This window comes from Montipora capricornis, chromosome 7, assembly GCF_036669925.1.
Source record: "Montipora capricornis isolate CH-2021 chromosome 7, ASM3666992v2, whole genome shotgun sequence".
NCBI lineage: Eukaryota > Metazoa > Cnidaria > Anthozoa > Scleractinia > Acroporidae > Montipora > Montipora capricornis.
The window spans coordinates 15,459,237-15,471,736 of NC_090889.1; the positions used below are offsets into that span (position 1 = coordinate 15,459,237).

At 39.6% G+C, this 12,500-nt stretch overlaps 1 protein-coding gene across 2 annotated transcripts in view; it reads right to left on the reverse strand.

Moving 5' to 3' along the window:
• LOC138058287 (angiopoietin-1 receptor-like) overlaps positions 1–12,500 on the reverse strand; it is a 40,804-nt gene that overhangs the window by 15,006 nt on the left and 13,298 nt on the right. The window contains exons 2-7 of one of the 2 annotated variants that reach the window (XM_068904213.1): positions 12,440–12,500; positions 11,463–11,723; positions 8,753–8,865; positions 4,667–4,725; positions 2,054–2,226; positions 1,226–1,528 (exon numbers count right to left, since the gene is read on the reverse strand). The exon at positions 12,440–12,500 is cut by the window's right edge and continues 112 nt beyond it. In XM_068904213.1, the coding sequence (XP_068760314.1) occupies positions 1,226–1,528; positions 2,054–2,226; positions 4,667–4,725; positions 8,753–8,865; positions 11,463–11,723; positions 12,440–12,470 (940 nt within the window). In that variant the 5' untranslated portion in view covers positions 12,471–12,500. Of the gene's footprint in view, positions 1–1,210; positions 1,529–2,053; positions 2,227–4,666; positions 4,726–8,752; positions 8,866–11,462; positions 11,724–12,439 lie in introns of both variants that reach the window. The other variant, XM_068904212.1, reaches the window with a different exon arrangement.

Genomic DNA, 12,500 nt, shown 5'->3' on the forward strand with positions numbered 1-12,500 from the left:
ATTAGCTATTAGCAACGACAACGGCGACGGCAACTAGAACGTCACAAATTTGCATATTTTGGCTCCGTCAGTTCCCGCGCTTTTTCCCATGCTTCCCTGCGATGCAGTCGAGATGATGGCGGCCGATGCAAAGTAGGCGAAGGAAGAAATCATTGCGTTTGTTATAACTGGGTTGTCTGAACAACGTCCATTTTAGTGCCCATGAACTGGGCCTCAGTGAGCAAAAGCAATAGCTTCGCACGCTCTTCAAGAGCGTTTTCCTTTTTGTCTATTTCTTTGCCGTCGTGAGCAAAACAACAACGTGAAGTGACCAAATTTGACGTTTTTGAGAGAACGTCAGCGCTTGAAGATAAATTTTCATTTTGTCCCCTAAATTGATCGTTGTTCATGCTAGTTTTGTTCTTGAGGGTTTGTAACTCCTTTGTCACGTTAAAAAGCTTGGAATAGTCGCGACGCGATTACAATGGCGATACTCACCGTTACGCCACCTATTGTCATTAATGTGCCAACCAGAGATCTATTGGCCGTCGAAACAAAAGATTATTTTGTTCTGTGGTTGGCAAAATTTAAATAACAAAAGAATTGTTTATAAACAATTTCCTATAACGCGAATTCACATTTACGACGACGTTCTCGTTGCCAATGCCGTCGATGTTGCTAAAGCTGCCCATTGTTAACTGCGGGCTGTGTGAATTTTCCCTCTCTTATATTTGTCTACTCGTTATTTTACATTGACACAATTATCCGTTTGCATGTGTGAATAAATGTTGTTGTTGTTGTTTGTTGCTGCTGAACTCCGAGCAATTTACGAAAACACAGTACAGCTTAGATCTCTTCCACCGATTCACAACTTGCCAATGTGTCTGCGCTTGTACAGATAGTTTGCAACCAATCTCCAGACAGATAACAATTATGCAAAAAAAGGTAAATGGTTTGTTTAAAGTGGATGTGCACTTAGCTATCAGGCACTCCACTTTTAAAAAGTCTAAATGAAACAATTCAAACTTAACAGAAACATGATTAAGAACCACAACTGGCTTGCTCGAAGCCTGGTTAGCGCTAACCGATGGTTAAGAGGTATCAAAACCTAGATGGTTCCATAGTATTCAAAACTGATTAGCGAAAACCATGCTTCGAGCAACCCGTGCCATTTGGTTATTTACAAAGCGTGGTGGGTTGAATCCGGAACAACCAGAAAAAAAATCCATACCAAAGGTTAGCTTACGCGGCTCAAGTGTTCGGTGACCCGATTCTTCATTGAAATTTGAACCATACTCGTTTACAGCAGCAACACTAATTATGTATGTTGTTTCGGGTTGCAGGTTTTGAATCCTGTAGCTGTATTTATCTCTTCCTTCTGATGCTGGTATGTCACTCGTCGAAACATCCTTCGTTTGGAATCGCCTGTGCTCCACCTTATACTCATAAACATCGAAGTATTTTACGTCTTTAGGCGGAATCCATCGAACGCTTAGTTCGTCTGACTTTACGTCAAAAATTTCTACGTTCCGTGGATCCGGAGGAGGTGCTAAATCAAAGAAAAGAGATAGATAGTATCTTTATTTATCATATATGGCAAGCAATTCTCACGCTAAATGGGGTACTCTGATTGGCTGGTTTGAGATAGGGAAAAGGGACTCGATAGTCTAAAATTTCAGCTTGTAAACGCAGTTTATTATGTATGCAAAACACGAGTTGAAATATCTTAAAACCCGAAACTCATGTGCTGCATATTAATTCAGTCGCGTACAAACACATTGCATTCTTAAACTAGTGAGTTTTTGACGTCATTTTCTTCTCGATGCAGCTCTTTCAAGATTTTAAAGTTAGTAATGGCGGACCATTAAATAGGAAAATTCCACTTCAAATAAACAAATGCCTTTCTGAAATTAAGGCTTAAAACTTGGGTCACTTAGTGTTTAGTTAACATAGATTTGAAATCCAAACGAAAAAAAAACAAAAAAAAATCTGATTTTTTGATCATAGTACCACTTTAACACTAACTGTTTTGTTTTACATGAGGATCACAAATTCTCCATTATCGGTAACTCACCCTTAACTTCAACGTCTGGGGACACCTTGAGCCTCTCTACAACTCCATTTTTAGCCTCATCAATAATCCTCAGCCCAGTTTCGGCCTTCTTATCTGTTATAGTTGATTCGTTTTTGGGATCAGTAGCCACAATTATAATTATAACCCGAAAATCCACTTTTACACTTCCTTTCCTGGAAGAGAAAATGCATATCACCAATTGGCTTACGTATCCACAGCAACGACACCAACAACTTTAAGGTGATTCCCTGGTTTTGCATTGCGCAACCCTACTGCGCATAATTTCTTGTTTCATTGGCTCGCGTATTAGCTCGCGCACGTTGATAAAATGGCGGATTTTCACTGAAGCCGAGCTTAATCTGTGAAGGAATGGCTATTTTCTCCTGACCGATCACGGGGAACCTCTCTTTTCAATGGTGTTATGTACTAGTAGTAGCTAGGTACACTGAAAACATATTTTAAGGAGAAAAAACTTGGACAGCAGAAGTGGTAGTATTTATATGTAAATGACGTGAAAACTGTATTTGGAGCCAGACACTGAGTGTGATGATGTAGCGGTCCAATTTGTTTACTTTTTTTTTTTTTTTGCAAGATCGAGCAATTTGAAATCACTTTCCTGAAAGATTTGGGCCCGGATATACAAATAGGCTAAAGTTTTCAGCAATAATCAGTAGCTTTTGCTATATAACTACATTTTTTCCGGTTGATCAAGTTTCTGACGCTTCTCGCGTAATTCGGTAAAAAAAAAAAAAAAAAGACACTTAAAATAAAGGGCATGCCGCGCGTAAACAAGCACGGTACCGCATCTTTTTACTGCATTTCTGCAAGTCCTGTGTATGAATATCAATTGTGCCACGTTTGACAGAACTCTGGATAGTACACTGTACGCCATTTTCAAGGGAATTACCTTAAGGTAATTCCCTTGAAATTGTTCTACTATCAAACTTTTTCGGAACTTGGCATAATTAACATTCATGATATGAACATTAAAAAGATGCAATAAAAAAATGGGTTCACCGTGCTTGTTTACGCGTCAGCAGGCTCTTAAAATGGGGTATTTTTACTATTTTCGAGTTAAAAATTCGAATCACCTCCGTACAGAATTAAGTCTTGGTTACTTCAAAGACAAAATTTTACTTGGAAAATAAAGCTTATTTTATTTACATAAGCAGTATTGCTTCATTTACGCCGTCTTAGATTCCCTGGTTTTGGGAATAGTGCACTTTTTGGGACAGTTCCGTGGTTAGCTTGAAGTCCTCGCCTTGGGTAAAATACAACCACTACGGAACTGTTTTCCAAAAAAAATTCATGATCTACGATCAAACTTTTTTTCTTGTTCAAATATGTTCGTTATTAGACTGTTCTTAGCAAATACCTGAAAAAAAAATCGGGGGTCACCGTGCTCGTTTGAGAGAAAAGGAGCATTTATTTCTCTATCGGGTTTAGTTTGAGCGAAATCTCTTACGTTTTGTATGCGCATGTGCTCAAGTGCGCGCGCTAATGACGTGAAATCGTGCGGAGTAGGGGTGCGCAATGTAATACTAAGGAATTGCCTTAAACGACAATTTACGCAATTTTCTCTTATTGACACCTGAAAAATTCAGGTGGCTGCAGCAATTGTCTAAAAGACACAATAATTGCTTAAATTGTCCAGATGGGTGAAAGGATCACTTCTCCATTTCCTTTCATGCTCACATAACCCGCACTTCAACTCTTCATATATTTGTTTCTTGCAACAACAACTTTATGGTATCCTCCGCAAGTGCATACACGTTTTACATATGAATTGAAATACCGTGTTTATTCGATTGAGCACGCAGGGAGCTTATTTAATTTCTGGACTTTTAGGGTGGGCGCTTATTCGAGGCTGTGCGCTTATTAAATTTTCACCATTTTCAGAAAGTAAAAAGTTCATTTTATAACAAAACATGACAAAATATTAAAGCATATAAATTGTAACTGTTCATCGCTCGGTTTACGTATGCCCAGGACTAACAACTCATTGTTCTGTCTTCGCCCATCTCCTTAGCTATAATTTCTCAATCAACTCGATGTCATCGTTGCTCAGCTCAATAAGTGAACTTTCTGGTGCTGCCTCCTCGACATCCGACAGCTGGGGTGGGGTGGTGGTGGTGGGCACTTATTAACTTTTTTTACATTCAGAGGTGGGCGCTTATTCGAGATGGGCGCTTAATCGAGTAAATACGTTACACATGGAAAGAGCACTGAAGCTAACTTGAAGCGAGTCAGGGAGCCTCTAGGCGAAATAGTGAAAACATTGTATTGGCGAATCGGACGGGAGGAGTTCTCAGGAACAAAAAACACGAGAATTTTATAATTTTCCTGTGAAACACGTGGATAAAACATTGAACGAACAAGTCAACACCTGAAAACAAGAGGGATTAGGAAACTTCAAAGATTAAGGAAGAAAATATGAAAAAAAAAAAAAAAAAAAAAAAAGAATAGGGGACCAAAAGAGAAGGCAGGAAAGAAACATTCAGGACACTTTTAATAAGCTAATAACAAAAGCTCGAAGATAAGCAGTAGAACGAAGGCGTCTGAAGTATGGTCAAAGAAGACTGAGTTACGGAGAACAAAAACTATTAGACCTACGTAAAATTCAGCACCTCCGTTCGCACATAGCCTGGAGTATTCTTGTATACTTCATCCATCTGTAGTGTAAAATCAATAGCAGTCGTTGATATTAGGGACCTTTAGATCGGAGGACCACTACGAGTGTGAGTTTATTGCGTTCTGAGCGCGCGCACTTCGAAGTATGTCGGCCTCCAAACCTTCTGCGCATGCTCAATGCGGAAAACTCACACTCGTAGTCGTCCTCGTCCTGTGATCTAAAGGTCACTATTATTTGAATGATTTTTTTCTAAATTACAATACTTAACCCTTAGCCTTCATAAAGGGGCACTTACAGATTTTAATCTCTCTAACGCCAGACGATTTTACTCATCAATGGGGGAAGAGGGAGAGGGAGGGGGGTTTGGAGTGTCAATGCAATCTCTACATCCACTCCATGTCCCCACTGACCCGTTTTTCCTAGGAGTGAGACATGATAGCGCAGCTCCGCAAAGCACCATTGGTAAGAACATATCGTAACCCATTTGGTCCGTACGACCGTGCAACCACCCTTCCATGTAAGCCAATGTGACCAGCATCACGTGCCTATGTCGCGGGCTCAAATTTAGAGCTCATCGAGGTCAGCTTTTTTTTTTTTTTTTTTTTTAAGATGACCACTGACCAGGTACGAAGTTTCGATTGGATCGCAGGCTCAAGCCAGTTTAACTTATTGTAAGAATAAAATAACCCTGGAGTTCCTCTTTGAGGCTTGGCTAAATGGTAAAGGTAAAGGTGCACCTTATTTAACGTCGGTAATTCCTTTCCCTTCTAGGGCGAAGTTATTCTCCCGAGAAAAAAAAAAAAACTGAACTACGGATATCAGATTTCCAGCATTTTCATTGGCTCGCCAGACACAGGTTATCAGTTCATATACCTGCTGAACCTAATATGGCCAAGAAACGCGTTAGCAATAAAGCGAGCTGAAAACATTTTTCCAGCTCTGACAAAAAAAATGGCTTACAAAAGCCGTTTTGGATCGGAATATCAACATGGAAGAGTTGTTTATCCTAAAATTTTTAATAAAACAATTATTCTCATCGGGCTTGCTGGATATAAAATGATTATAACCTACGAGGCGCTATTTGTTTAAGCAATAGATGACGTTTTCCGTGTTTCCGTAGCCTCATCTAAACACGAGGGGGAGTTGGGAGAATTTCTCAAAGATAACTCGACATTTTTACTTCTAGATTGAAACAGATTTTCTTGATACACACTCACATTTCCTACCAGCCAATCAAAATTCGCGTGATGTCACAGCCGTGTTTCCATACTCTCATCTAAACACGGCTATTGACCAATAAGAGTGCGGGTACTATCCTAATTATTTCATAGCACCTCATAAACAGCACACCCTCGTAGAATAATGGTTTTCTGACATAAAAACAGCCAAAAAATTCCATACCGATTTTTATCCTATGCCTTTTTGCCTCTTCAAAATCGGAATTTTCACTTCCGGGTGGTACAGAACAGCGCTAGTAAGGAAATTGGGAGTAGCAGAACTGTGACGTCGAAACAGAACGAAAAAATTCCAGGGACCGAATAGACCAATTTCGATATATTTATTAACAGCGCGTTCTTTTTGTACGATTCCAGAATAGGAATACACAGAATAGACGGTATTCGTTTTCTTTTGGGGTCTACTCCGTTTTCGCAGTGAACGGAATACAATTCTGTTCTTTCTGCTCCCAATAGCAGAATGAACTTCGCCAAAAATATTTCGTTTTCATAATTTGCGTTCTTTTGCGATTTGATATTCTGTGTATTCTGTTATTCCTAATCCGGAATGAGAATAGCGAGGATACTCCCAAAAGATTGCACACTAAAATACAGTCCTAAACAAAAGGCATCATCTCGATGCTTTGTATAGGTAATCGCATGGGGCCGAGTAAAATTAAGGATTAATATCACGCGTGTTTTCAGAAGTTGCTGAAATTGCCCGAGTCGCGCAGCGACGAGGGCAATTTCAGCAACTTCTGAAAACACAAGTGATATTAATCCTTAATTTTACGAGGACCCATTGCGATTACTTGTTAATAACAAAGAGAGCAAAATTTTCTTAACACTGTTGAGGCACCTCGAAAAACAGACAGCTAAGCGGAGTTAAAACACTCGTTCGCTCGGAAGCAAAACAACTAACAAACAGACAAGCAAGTCAACTTGTTCTTTGCGTCCAAAACGAGTATAGACGATTGTTATTTACATCCACTCGAGAGGAAAATACGAGTTTCATTCGTGAACAACTGTAACAACGATTAAACCAAATGTTAAGCTTCAATTTATTTTATTCACCTGTGCTGTAGAGGTTTTTACCACTTGCAAATACGCATCCGTAAACATAGCAAACGGTTTGTCCAAAGAAATCCACCAAATTTGAGCTACTTGTTCCTCCCGTCAATGGCAAATTGTTCTGTGACCTTTTTTGTTGAGCTGCAAGATGTCGTGGTAAACTGAAAGCCCTTGACGAAAGGAATCATTTTGTTTTTCAACCACACAATCCCGCTACGCCGGGCGCCATGTAAGTCGATCCAAGTTTTAAGCTTTTCATGAAAAAAATCTTTTGCCCTTCTTCTTGTCACTCGAAAATTCAAATTCCAGATCATATTTTAAAGCTAGTTCTTAATCTTTATGCCTTTTCGGCGAATGCAGCGCGAATTAAAAGACAAACTTCGATGAAGACGAAGTTGTTTTGCTCAAACAGAAGAAACCAACTGAATGTGGAGACGTACGTTCAGCCAACCAGGAGCGAGAAATTTTGGCGCTCGACCAATCGTGAGCGAGTAATTTTGCCCTCTTCTCAAGCAAAATTAAGAAAAAATACCCTGTTCATTGACCAATCAACATTCAGTAATTTTGCCCTCTTTGTTATTAGGGGAATAAATCTAAGGATTTGTATGAGTTTATTTCCCAGAGCCTCGAGATGATGCCTTTTGTTTCATGACTGAATTTTAATCTATCGAAATTGGGTTATTTTTCTTTTGTTGACATTGAAAAGTTGCTGAAACGCTTCTGAGATGCGTTGTATTTAATTGCAATAATGCTAAACACAAACAAACGAAAATTTCTAGCAATGAAAATACGTGCCTTTCTGTTTTCACGTCACTGGCCTGCTATTCCCAGTCTTCTTATTAGCGCTTTTTTTTTTTTTTTAATTGTGTTTCCTAACCAGCACTAAAAATACATGCTTTTCTGTTTTGACGTCACTGGCCTCCTACTGCCAGTCTCCTTACTAGCGCAATTTGTTTTTAAAATCAAGTCAAGTCAAATGTTGTCGTTGTTTTTGTTTTCTATTTTTGTTTTGTTCTTTTGGTGGGGGGAGGGGGTTGAGGAGAGAGGAAACAGGACACCTGTTTGCAAATACAATCATAGTGTCACCCACTAACTAACCCAAGGATAACCATACATAAAACTTACCCCATACTGAAACTTAACGAATCAGTAAATCATTAAAAAAAGAGTTTTATGATTACATACTGAGTTGTAAGATGTTGTTTGTAAAACTACAAAGCAAGTCTGCGCTACTAATTGGCAACCTTAGATGTATTAAAATTCAGCTTGAAAGAGAGGTTTAGAGGACAAAAACAAAGAAAGTGGATGATATGCTAATATATTTTACATTCATTCCAACATGTTTCTATTGTTTTTGTCCTCTCTACCTCGCTATCAAGCTCAATATTAATATTTCGAAAACGGCCTATTACCACTGGCAATATTCTCAATGCGAGAAAAGACCTATGGTAATTAAAAGGAGTATTTAAAATAGTTTTGTTTTGCAGAAGCTACTTGAAAATGTAGATTGCGAGAGCTTCGTGCATTAACATGATGGTAATTTTCAAATAACCCCTGGTGAAAATCTTTTGAGGATCTTCAAAAGATGTTCATGAAGATCTTTGACGATCTTAGTAAGGATCTTAGTAAAAAATCTTCAAAATTACTTGCGAAGATTCTCAAGGATCCTCAACTTTCTTGCCACGATCCTTAAGGATCTTGCCAAGATCTTAGAGGATCCTCAAGAATCTTCTTAATTGCTTTCTTGCGGCCAGGTTAAACACTATGCTTGGCTATGCTTACCTCCTTCGTGAAGTTTTTTGCTGTTTCTTCGAAAACTTTTGATGATTTGTTCTGCAGCTCTGGTGTGTATTGGTAATTAAGGACTTTTATAACCATTTCCACTTTCACAAGTACTGTCAAGTGAAGGGAAAAACGAAATCAGATCCGGTCGAGTTGAGGTTTACGTGATGGATTAGGGGGGATATGGAGGTTTGAAGGGATAATAATTGACCTTCGGTTGGTCTTTCAATCAGCCTTCTCTCTTCGTAAAAATACAAAAAAAAGAAAGATGCACTACTCCATCCAGCTTCAAGGTACTCCTCGGGTTTATCCAAAAAAGCATGCATGCGGCTTCATTTCTTTCGCTGGATTTATCTGCAGATAGACCGAGGCATAACTGAATTTTTTGTCAAAGTTTACAGCCAAATCCAAAATGAAATTGATGGCGTAGGATACGAAGTTCCACCTAGAGTAGAGCATAAAATCATGAGGGTACGGGAGGATCTGTCACGTCTGACTTGGCACAAGTCTGAAGGGTATGGAGTAACATCCTGAGAGGAATAACGGTTTCCCAGACCTCAAATAGGGGAGGAATATGTCAAAAGAGCCGGTTTTTCTGCGGCCCAAAAAGGGGTAATGGGCTGAATTGAACTTGATCTAATTCAATAATACCCCTTTGATTAGCGGTCTGACTTTCTGCCTTATAGATGATCGAAAGATGTAATTAAACTACCGGCAGTGCTTCTCATACCATTTGAAGGGAAAGACACTAGGAAACAGGGCGAACCACAGGCGGCCGAGCTTCAGTCAGGCAAAATTTAAACTTCTCAATAAAAAGCCGTACTTTATTGGCTTCCATCTCGCAGACAAAATCACATTTTTCCTGCATCAGTCACTCTCAAACTCCGGGGATGGCCACTCGCCAAGTCTTAAAGTCCAGCGAGTATCTATTGATGAGAAAAAGCGAAGAAGGGCTCGCTTTCGAAGAATTTGGGCACGACAAGTCTTGCGCATGCGTTTACTAAGCCTCTGGATACAGTGAGCGCACTTGGACGCGGCCAACAAAGCGAGCCTCGAAGGATTTGAACATCTGGATATTCATCTCTGTTTCGCAACAATAGATACTCGCTGCACCTTGAAACTTGGTCAAGGAGAAGTAAATTTATTCGTTTGGCCACCGCGGGAGTTTGAGTGTGACTGACGCAGGAGAAGTATGATTTTATCAGCCAGATGTGAGGTAAGGCAGCCTGTGTGTGCGAAAGCCAACAAACTCCTTGGATTTGTGCGTCGAGTTTCTAGGTACATCCAAAGCACCCAAACGCGTCGCACACTCTACCTTTCTATCGTCCGATGCCATCTCGGCTACGCAACCCAAGTATGGTCACCACAGTCTATTGGCCTACTTAAACGAGTTGAAAACGTGCAGCGCCGTGCAACAAAACTAATTTTGAAGCTCCCTTTCCGCTGTGATGTAACCTATAAGACCCGCCTCCAACTAACAAATCTGTTACCCATCTCATACTGGCATGAATATTTGGACATGGTTTTTTTCTACAAAGCTGTTAATAACTTAGTTTTCGTAGACAGTGAAGCTTTACCTGTAACTAGACAATTTGTGAGATCTACTAGGACATCGAGCAGCAGTGCTATTACTTATATTCCTAACCGATGTAGAACTGTTACCTATCAACGTTCATTTTTCATACGCGCGTGCCACGCATGGAATGTTCTTCCCGCTGAGCTACGCACAAGGCACATCTCTCTAGCTTCATTTAAAAGTTTATTACTTCAATATTATAAAAAGGCTCTGAACTTGTACGACGTTGACGACATTAGAACCTGGAGAACAATCTGTCCTAGGTGTAACACAGCGAGGTCTCTCCTATGCCCGCTAACGTGCTGCTTCTAGCAATTTGGACTTCCGCTTTGTTTCCTCTCAAGTTTCATGCTTACATATTAGTAGCTTTAGTTATTAAGTATTTTTATATAAACAATTAACGAGGGATCCACTGTAATTGGCTATGCTGTAGTGGTCTCCCCGCCTAATATATTTTTTTTTTCTTTTCTTTTCTAATTGTATTATTTTTTCTATTTTTACCTATATATTTATATTGTATTCCAGTTAGGCGAAGCTAAATAAATAAATTTCCTAATATATTTTGTTTCGAGTGACAACCGGGGAAGATGAAAAATCGCTTAAATCGAGTTCAATTAGGCAAATAATCGCACAGAAGCGAGCAAATCACCGGGACAATAAAGTACACGGCTTTCTATTGTGAACTTATGCGTGCAATAATCTTTAATTTTTGAATCCTTACAATTTTCACCCGACCAAGGCTGGGTTGCCTGTGGAGGAACTAATGTTTGCAATGAACTAATTTGAATTTTTTTTTTTCAAAAAGAAAAAAAAAAAAAAGGTTGCTATGTTTGTTTCAGGAGGAAAAAAAACGCAAATTTGGCAACGCTTACTTTCTTGTTTGAATTTTCCCGGCCGGGCACCGCCATGGTCATCTTGAATAATTGTGATTTGTAAACATTATATAGAGTGACTTAACTAAGGCGGCTTGTCTTGTTCAGGTAAACCTTCCCTTTAAGGATATTTTCCAATATAAGTTATGTGTGACTTACATATCCCGGCCAACGCTCCTACGCAAACTCTCTGTCTCTTTCCTTTCCCACGAGTGGCTTCCCAGGGGACTATCTTTTAAATAGAAACCGAATAATCACTCACCTTTGACCCTAACAATGAAAGTGTGTATTATTTTTTCACTTTCGCAATTGAATATACCAGCGTCTAGAACGGAAGCTGAGGTAATGCGAAGCCTTGTTTCTTTATCTTTCAAAACCCGCGACTGCGTTGGCACAGCGTCACCGTCTTTACGGGACCACTTCGGCGAAGCTGCCTCTTTTGAAGTTGTGCAGTTAAGAGTGACATCTTCTTCTTCGGTTACGTTTACTTTGTTTGTTATTCTAATTTTTTCTCCATTATCGGCTAAAAGGGAAAATGATATAGTGGACACTAAGAAGTGAATATAGTAATGTCTCACAGAAAAAGAAACTTGTCAGCGCCTGTGCGCTGAAGGACACATGTTCAATCTGTGATTCAGCTTAGCGTTTCACCCTTTCACAATCTTACAGGGAGATAACAAAAAAAAAAAAAAACAGAACACTTTCTTGTCTGTGAAAGCAAAAATACGCCAATGTCGTTTTGCCTTGACGTGCACATAGAATTTACTGCCGTAGGAAAACGCATCCGCGAGTAGTAATCAAGAAAGTGGTATGTCTGTGTGTTTTTCTCTTAAAAGCGTCTCATGCAATCTTTTAAGAACAGAAAGTGCGTAGTCTTTCAAGAGCCTTGTCACCTCTATCATGATGCCAGCTAGGGCGTTGCATCCCTACACCCGGACATCTGTTATAATATGTCTTAAAGCGTCTCATGCAATCTTTTAAGAGCACATATTGGACAAAACTGAGTAGGACTTGAAAGTGCATAATCTTTCAAGAGTCTTGTCACCTCTATCATGATGCCAGGTCGGGCATTGTATCCGGCGATCTTGAAAGAGTAATCTTTCAAGTGTTTAGTGAGGCAAGATCTATCTTGGAAGAAATAACTTCTTTCAAGAGCAAATTAAACGTCCCTGAACCACGGAATCTAGCAACGATAATTGCTTCATAAATTTATTAGTTGTGACTAATCAAAGTTCCTACCAGTGCCATGATGTGTTTCGGTCGCGTGCATTCGGTGGGCTCTGAAACCCTATATCAGTAG